This window comes from Rhinopithecus roxellana, unplaced genomic scaffold (genome assembly GCF_007565055.1).
Source record: "Rhinopithecus roxellana isolate Shanxi Qingling unplaced genomic scaffold, ASM756505v1 contig2383, whole genome shotgun sequence".
Classification (NCBI taxonomy): domain Eukaryota; kingdom Metazoa; phylum Chordata; class Mammalia; order Primates; family Cercopithecidae; genus Rhinopithecus; species Rhinopithecus roxellana.
Genome location: NW_022142065.1, coordinates 1 through 8,948, shown reverse-complemented (window position 1 = coordinate 8,948; position 8,948 = coordinate 1). Strand labels below are relative to the sequence as shown.

At 57.0% G+C, this 8,948-nt stretch overlaps 1 protein-coding gene across 1 annotated transcript; it reads right to left on the bottom strand.

Annotated features, from left to right (window-relative positions):
• Nucleotides 1-2,227: 2,227 nt before the first annotated feature.
• LOC115895779 (coiled-coil domain-containing protein 42-like) lies at nt 2,228-6,215 on the bottom strand (the record flags this gene model as incomplete). Its single annotated transcript, XM_030926381.1, has 6 exons — nt 6,133-6,215; nt 5,689-5,791; nt 5,249-5,341; nt 3,115-3,313; nt 2,900-2,971; nt 2,228-2,381 (listed from the first exon to the last, which is right to left on the bottom strand). Coding segments are annotated over exons 1-6 (704 nt in total), but the record flags the coding sequence as incomplete, so codon positions are not given.
• Nucleotides 6,216-8,948: the final 2,733 nt, after the last annotated feature.

Genomic DNA, 8,948 nt, shown 5'->3' with positions numbered 1-8,948 from the left:
TTTGTGAGATGGAGTCTAGCTCTGTCGCTCAGGCTGGAGAGCAATGGCACGATCTTGGTTCACTGCAACCAGCCTCCCCTCCCGGGTCAAGCGATTTCTCCTGCCTCAGCCCTCCAGAGTAGCTTGGGATTACAGGCACTTGCCCACCCAGTGCCCAGCTAATTTTTGTATTGTTAGTAGAGACAGGGTCTTCACTTTGTTGACCAGGCTGGGTCTCGGAACTCCTGCACCTCGTGAATCCGCCCCAACCTTGGGCCTCCCAAAGTGCTGGGATTACAGGCATGAGCCACCGGGCCTGGCTATCTGACAATTTTTGGACAGCAGCAGAATACTCAACATTATAAAAAGTTACAAAACGTTAAATGTACAAAATATTACAAAATAATAAACACAAGCATGACGAGAATTTTTAAAAGCAGGATACTCCTGATGTCTGCGGAGAGATGAAGCAGCATAAGATTTGGAAGGACACAAAGGATTTCATTTACTGGATTTCAATTCTCGGTAGTGTTTGATTTAAGACAAAAGAACTGGGGGCAGATGGGAAAAATACGAAGATTTAGCAAAGCTGTGATGAGTACTTGGTCGCTGTTATGTGTGTCTCTATACTCTCCAGTATGCTTAAAGTATTTTGAACAAAATAAACGAAGAAAAAAGAGAAAGAGAGGGGGGTGGGGGGAATGCCAAACAGGCTGGCCAGGAATGACGCGGAGTTGAACTCCAGACGAGGTATCACTGGTGGCCTGGATGAGGAAGGGGCAGGGGCTGGATTCCAGAAATGCTTCCAAGGCAGAACAGACCAGATCTGCTGATTGATAGCTGTGGCACTGAGCAGGAGGGAGGAGCCAAGGAGGCCCGAGTTCTGGCGGGGCCTGAGAGTGCGTGGTCCTGCCCTTCACCAGGACAACAGACGTCGCTCCAGTGGCATGGCTAGTCCTGGGGGTGTGCAGGAAGCAGATGAGATGAGTGTGCACGGGGATGAAGTTAAATGTAGGGGGTCTAAAGCTTAGGAGGGAGGACACAGGACAATTCTCCATTCTAAGATACGTATTTTAAACCACACTCTGAAATTCCAAGACACATCTTAACAATTATTTTTTTGGTTTGTTTGTTTTTGAGGACGGAGTTTTCCTCCTCTTGGTCCCCCAGGCTGGAGTGCGATAGGCGATTGACCTCTGGCTCACTGTAACCATCCACCTCACTGGGTTCAACGCGATTCTCTCCTGCCTCAGCCTCTTGAGCCTATCGATTACAGGCAACCTTGCCACCACCCACGCCCGCTAATTTTTGTATTTTTAGTAGAGACAAAGGGTTTCACCATGTTGGCCACACTGGTGTTGAACTCCTGACCTCAGGTGATCCACTCCGTCTTAGTGGCCTCTCACCAAAGCTGCCTGGGAATACAGGAAGTGAGCCAGAGTGGCCTGGCCACATTTTGTAATTTATCTGCAGTTTTAATCTGGTAGTCCCTCCTTACTTCCTGCCCGCCCCCCCCACAAAACAAACCCCAACCATGAAATGAACCACTGACCTTACAGTACGTAAGCACCTTTGAGTAGAGGAAATAATGCAGAGGTGGACTCATGCATGAGTAAATTAGGTTAGTGGTGTGATATGGAAATTGTGGGAACAGTGAACAGTTGTGCATCCTGTCGCCGGGCATGGTGGCGGGTGCCTATAATCCCAGTTACTCGGGAGGCTGAGGCAGGAGAATCACTTGAAAATGGGAAAGTGGAAGTTGCAGTGAGCTGAGATCCAAAACCACTGCACTCCAGCCTGGGGCTAACAAGAGCCAACTCTGTCTCAAAAAAAAAAAAAAAAAAAAAAAAGGGGGGTGGGGTGGGGGAGGATCTGAGACAGAGAACCTGGACCCACCACATAAGGACTTGAGAAAAGGCCGGGGCCCAGGGGCTCACGCCTGTAATCCCAGCACTTTGGGAGGCCGAGGCAGGCGGCTCACGAGGTCAGGAGATGGAGACCACCCTGGCGACATGGTGGAAATCCCGTCCTCTACTAAAATACAAAAAATTAGCCGGGTGTGGTGGCGGGCGCCTGTAGTCCCCAGCTGCTCGGGGAGGCTGAGGCAGGAGAATGGCGTGAACCCAGGAGGCGGAGCTTGCAGTGAGCCGAGATCGCACCACTGCACTCCAGCCTGGGCAACAGAGTGAGACTCCGTCTCAAAAATAAAATAAAATAAAAGAAGGACCTGGGAAGAGGCCACCCCCACCCGAGGAACCTGAGAAGGAGGGGGCAGAGGTAGGGGAGAGAGGGAGGTGCCACCGAGTTGAGGGCAGAGGGAGGTTTCTGGAGGGACATCGCAGTGTCCGATGCCGCCAGAGGCACAGAGGAACTAAGAAGTCCCTGGGCTACTGCCACAGGGACTGCAGGGAGAGCCCTTGTCAGTGGCACTGTGGGGCCCACTGAGGAGTGGGCTGAAAGCAAAGGCTCTCCTCACTGATGAGCTGTGAGACCCTGAGCAGGTGACTTAACTTCTTGGAGCCTCCATTTCCTTCTCTGTAAGGGATGGTCAGCTTGGGTTCTCCCTGGGGCTGACCAGCAAACTGAATGAAGCTACCTGTGTGAAGCAACCAACCCCAGGGCCCAGCACAAATGAGGCACCCCAGTTCTGCAGGGGGTTGGGTGTTTTTCCAACTCCTCTCCCTTCCTCTCCCTAATTTACTCTCCAGTAAACAGAAGACACTGAAAGGAGGGGATGCAGGGATACAGGGAGGCCACGTGTTGATACACACCACACCCCCCTGTAGACAGACAAACAGCCATGGACACACATGTAGACATAAACATGTAACTCACACAAGATAGATACACAGTTGTGACTCACACAGACACACAAGGCACAGCTCTAGGCCCCACCCCTTGAGAAAATCTTCAGCCTCACCAGAGGCTTCTTTTAGCTGCTCCCCACTGCCCCCTAGGGCTGGCTGCATCTCCTCAGAGCAGGGTGCCCATCCTGCAGAGCCCATGGGGCCCAGAGGATCCAACAGTCCCCAGCCAGCTGAGCCTGAACTCCACCCCAGGGCCCCAGGGCCGGGGGAAGAGGAGGTGGGGCTGAGGAAGGTGCCAGGCCAGCCCCCCAGGGCTCCTTGGACTCACCTCGGAGTTCTCCACCCACCTTCTCTAGGTACTTGTTGAAGATGGAGTAGCCCTGCAGCTTGGCGCTCAGCCGCTGGTGCTCCAGCCGCAGCACCACCATCTCCTGCTTGCCCTTGGTCAGCTCCTGCATGTGCTGGCGCTTGAGTTCTCGTCCTTGTTGGCTTTCTTGATGGCACGGATTCCATTTCTGGTTGTTCTCCTGGGGCCAGGGGAGGTGGTGCTGGTCAGGAAGCCTCTCCCGGCCCTCCCGGGGCCCAGGCCTTCCTGGGGCTGGTGGTGTCCTCAGACCCCTCTGTCTGCGCAACCATCCTGGCAACAGGCAGAGATTGCTGGGCCACCCAAGGGGCAGAAGAGGGGTAAAGGAAAAGGCTCTCCAGGGTTATTGGAACCTGGTTGAAGAGATTTCTGTGGACTGAGGTGGGGCTCAGGGGGCTGTGAGGACAGAGGTTTAATCCAAAGTCAAGAGGTGACCTGGGGTGGGGAGGGGGCAGACGGGAAATGGTTCTTTCCTGTGGGACTTGGCTCTGGACTTCAGAGAGTGGACTGGGGAAGACCTACATTGCACTGGGCTCAGAGTCTGGAAGAACTCAACCCCCTGAGAAGACTAAGAAAGTCCAGAAGTGGGAGCGGGAACCCTCCTGACAAAGCTTCTGTGGTTTCTGTTCTTAGCGGTGGCCGTTTTCCATGGAGCAGAAGGACCACTCCCAGACAGGCGGGAATTTTCTCCCGATTTGGTACTCGGTTGCCTCCATTTTCCCAGCTGTGGAGATGGGAGGCAGGAGCCCCTCTCCCTTTCACAAGCTGGAGCAACAGGGCTGGAGCTCCAGGAAGAGGAGAGAGGGGATGCGCCTGCTACTGTAGGGCCTGGGGAGTAAGGCCACTGGGAGAGCATGCTCTTAGGAGCTCAGAATGGCATCCCGCTGAGGGAGGAGATGGAACAGGCAGTTCGATGCCCAGAGGACAGAATGAGGCTGTTACTGCAATCAATCCAATCCTGCCTCTTTCTTCTGCAGCGCCCTCCCCTAAGATTAGGGGCAAAGCCCACCCCTCGCCCTGTGTGGCTCCTTTCTCCCCTTCAGGGGCTCCTGTGATTCCACATGGACAGGCGTATGTGGTGGTGGCACTTGGAGGCCACTGAGGGGAGGTGCATGGAGGATCTGTATGCTGCCCTGCAAGCCCAGGAGAGGACTGAGGGGGTCTAAACCAGTGACTTTCAAATCCACCTGGTCATCAGAACTGCCTGGGGAGCTTTTAAAAAAATATAGAAGCCTGGGCCCAACCTCAGACGCGCTGAAAGCAACAAGGGAAGCCCCTGCGGTCTGTATTTGTAGCAAACTCTCTAGGAATTGAAGCTACCGACCCTCTGAGAGCCATTTGGAGAAATCATGCCCAAATCTTCTGTCCCAACCACTCCATAAGTGTTTCTCTGGCTGCTAAGAAGAACTGGACCTCTGGAGAATGTGCCCAGTCCAAGGACTTCCTGTCCCACATGGCTTAGGCACAGAGCAGGAAGGAAGGTGCTTCAGAGTGAGGCTTCTTTGTGGCCGACGGCAATCATTACCCACTCCCGGAGCTGGACCGGGCCCTTCAGGGCCACGTAAGTGCAAATTGGAGTGGGTCTGGATAAATCTGGATTTTTAAGATGATTAAATTGCTCCACTAAGGACTGAAGTGAGAGAGGGTGTCTTGGAATGGACTGTGGTGCCTGGTCCTTAACCATCCCCTGCCCGGACCTTCAGTGCAAGGACAAGGATGGAGGGGTGGGGTGGGTGGAGGGACTAAAACTGTCCCATTCATCACTGTATTCCCCAAGTGTTTAGTCCTGACTGTAGCATCTTCATTCATTCATCCATGCTTTCATTTACTGGATAAACTGTATGTCCTAGGTACTGGAAAGGAAATAGGAAACAGGCATCTAGAGGGAGCAGAGACTGACAGGTAAATGGAAAATTACAAACAGAGACAGGTGGGGGACATAAAGGATGCCTAGGGAGGTGCCAGGCAATGCTGAAGCACTAAGGATGCTTTGAACTCAGGGCGAGGAGTCAGCAGAAGCAAGGAGGAGGAGCGGTAGTTTGCCTACCTGCGGAGTGTGGATCACCCGGCCACTGTGGCTGCCCACACCCCTTCAAACCTGGATGAACTGGAGGCGAGCCATCAGCTGGGCTTCCTTAACGCTCAGTTCCTCCCAGCGCAGGTTCAGGGCTTCCATTCTGCGCTGACACATCTTTGGGGTGGGGGTGGGGGAGCAGAGAGGTCAGGAGGGCCCCTGACAGGAGTACCGAGGAAGACCCCGGCATCCCTGCCCCAGAGGCTCCACGCCCAGGCCCAAGAGGGTCCATAGGAGCCTCCCACTTTCTATCCCATGCCTGGCTCAGAGCAGAGCATACCTGGACAGTGGTACCCCCAAGACCCAGATCCTTTCTGTTCTCCCCAAAGAGACCAGACCACATAGAGGACTCCTGGCTCTAGCCACCGCATCCAGACAATGGAGGGCTGTCTACAGGCTCTCCTGGTGCCCCAGCCCACTCTCCTCCTTTCCTGCCCCTCTGCACTCCATCCCCGAGTCCCCACCTTCTTCTTCTGCAGGATATTATGAAGCATGATTTTCAGCGCCTTTTCCTCCAGTAGCCGGATGGATGGGGACTCCGACTGTCCCTGAACATTGGGGAGTTTCCTGTCCAAGATGTGAACACGAAAGGTCTGTGTGTTCTGAGAAGGGGTAGGCTGGGGCTGGGAGTAACCCGTGGAGACAGATACCCATCGGGAAGGAGAGGGGCCTCACTCCCTTTTGGAGGGAAGGAATGTTGTGTTGAGAAGCACAGAGGGCCATGCAGGAGTGAGCTGGGGCGGGTGACCGGGTGGAGACCAGCCTGATGGGGTGGACTGGTGCCAGGGTTATTAGGGGCACTGGGTTACAGGAGAGGAGGGGACAGACAGGTTGGAGGATGAGGCACGGGGTGGGTGTGAGTGGTCCCAGGCACAGAAGGGTGGGCAAGCCAGGCCTCAGACACTCACTGGAGCATCTGCAGCAGCCGCTCCCCATACTGCAGCAGGAAGTACTCGGCCAGATCTTCCTCTTCCATGATACCCAGACTCATGGTGGCAGTGACCTCACGGCACGGCCCAGGCAGCTGACTCTTCACAGTGAAATGGTGGGTAGCAGAGCCACAGGTGGCTCAGGGGTGGTGGCTGAGCTCTTGCTTCTCCCTTCGGCCTTCAGGGTCCCACAGATGATAGCGTTCGAGACTCCACAGAAGGTGGCTGGAGACAGGATGGGCGGCTCAGGACGATGCGTTGGGGCAGTGATGGGAGATGTGGTTACCTAGCAACAGGCTGCCTGGTTCTGCGGCCCACAAGCCCAGGCGCTGCCCGCTGCCCCCTGCCCCCATTGGTCCTCCCCTTGCTGGGGTCATGCTCTTGCTCCTGCCCTTAGCCCTCAGGAACTCTGGGAAGGCATTAAGCCTGCTTAGATGCTGGTTGCCATGGAGCCCAGAGCCAGGAGGCAGCTTTGGGTGAGTGTGGCTGAGAAGGGGCATTGGGTACAGGAGCGGTCTTGTGTGGGCGCCCTGCTCCTGGGGCCTCCCCGGGGTTCAGGTGTGGGTGAGGGTGAGGGAGGGGTTGGGCCTTGGTCGGATGGCGGTGAAAAGAGCAGAGAAAGAAAGGAGGCGCTTAGCGGCAGCTTAGCGGCAGCAGGGGTGGAGTCGCGAGGAGGCCGGAGGTTAGAAACCAGGCGGGCGCGCAGGCCCAGCACTCGGTGGTGGGGGGCGGGGTAAGGGGGACGGGCGGCTGGTGCGCAGGGACAGGCACAGGAGGAGGGCCCAGTCCAGGCCCCTCGGAGGAAGAGACTCGGGGCCTACGCCAGTTGTTTTTTTGTTTGTTTGTTTTTGTTTTTGTTTTTTGTTTTCTGAGACAGAGTCTCGCTCTGTCGCCCAGGCTAGAGTGCAATGGCGGGATCTCAGCCCACTGCAACCTCTGCCTCCCGGGTTCAAGCGATTCTCTTGCCTCAGCCTCCCGACTAGCTAGGACTACAGGCGCCCGCCACAACGCCCGGCTAATTTTTGTATTTTTAGTAGAGACGGGGTTTCGCCATGTTAGCCAGGCTGGTCTCGAACTCCTGACCTCAGGTGATGCGCCCGCCTGGGCCTCTCAAAGTGCTAGGATTACAGGCGTGAGCCACCGCGCCCGGCCCTGCGCGTTTTGGTTTGCAGAAACTTAAAACAGGAAGAAATGCCAAAACACGGTAACAGAAATGACCCTATTTAAAATGTTGACTCCGTGGTGGCCGCCTTCCTTGATCCCGTCAGGCTGCAGGAACTCATCTGGCCGGTGGTCGGACGTCTTCGCGTGGGACGGCGGGTGTGCGGCGGACGCCCTGGGGTCTCTGGCTGGACTCTGGCCGTGACCTTGAGCATGCTCCACCGGGCGCAGGCTCCCTGTGCTCTCTGCCTCCCTCCCTCCCACCCGGCCACGCCGCCCGTTCCGCTCCTCTCTGTCTGGGACGGGGAGCTGGGTGGGGTGCGTGGGCTGCGGTGGGCTAGGGGTCTGGGGCGGGGGCGCGTCCCGAGCGCGGCCAGCCCGCCCCGCCGCATTGCCGGTCGTCTGGGCGCCCCCTGCTGGCTATGCGCCGCCCTCCCATCCCCGCCCAGGAGGAAGAGGAGACGTGGTGGGGGGCGCGGCCCACCCCAGCCTTGCTTTCCTCCCACGCTCCGCTGGAACCTCCCATCCAGAGCGGGCCATCACACACACCTGTCGCTTCCAGCCAGCAGAGAAAGCAAGACAGCCCCCACTCCACGACGCAAGCTCTTGGGAGGGGCACGTTTCCTTGTTTATCCAGAGAGGCTGGCACAGTCAATCTGGGGTTCCCCTCCCTTTCTCTGAGGTCGTAGCTCAGCCTGGAGGCTGTGCAACACCAGCCCTTGAGGAGGAAGCCATATGTTTCTGGAATCACCGGTCCCCCCAGTATATGAGGCATATCCCTGATTGTCCGTGAAATCAGGTGGTCTAGGGCCAGGTTGGTCCATAGAGGTAGCTGTAAGACATCCTCTGCTCCTGCCCAGGGATCTCCTCGTATCTGGAAGCTCTTTCTGCTGCTTGATTTGGTGCCTATCATGGGAATTTTCGTGGTCTTGATCCTTGCACACCACCATCCCTCTCTGGAGTCCACTGCCCTCCTAGGGGCCTTGAGCAAGACGCAGGGCTGTCTGGGATTTACAGAGGTCTCTCCTATCCCCTTTTTTCCCTTCCCTTCCTCCCCTTCCCCTTCCCTTCCCTCCCCTTCCCCTCCCCTTCCCCTCCCCTTCCCCTCCCCTTCCCCTCCCCTTCCCTTCCCCTCCCTTCCCTTCCCTTTCCCTTCCTCTCCCCTTCCCCCTTCCCTCCCTTCCCCTTCCCTTCCCCTTCCCTTCCCCTTCCCTTCCCTTCCCCCTCCCCCTCACTCCTCTCCCATCCCCCCTTCCCCTCCCCTCACCCTCACTTCCTCTCCCCTTCCCCCCCTCCCTTCTCCTTCCCTTCCCTTTCCCTTCCGTTCCACTCCCTTTCCCCTTCCCCTCCCTCCCTTCCCTCTTCCCCTCTCTCCCCTCCCTCCCCTTCCCCCTCCCTCTCCCTTCCCCTTCCCTTCCCCTCCCTCCCCTCCCCTCTCCTTCCCTTCCCTTCCCCCCCCTTCCCCTTCCCTTCCCCTCTCCTTCCCTTTCCCTTCCCCTTCCCTTCCCCTCCCCCCTCTTCCCCTCCCCTCCCTTTCCCCTTCCTTCCCCCCCTCTTCCCCTCCCCTCCCCTTCCCCTCCCTTCCTCTCCCCTTCCCTTCTCCTTCTCTCCCCTCCTGTTCCTCTCCCTTCCTC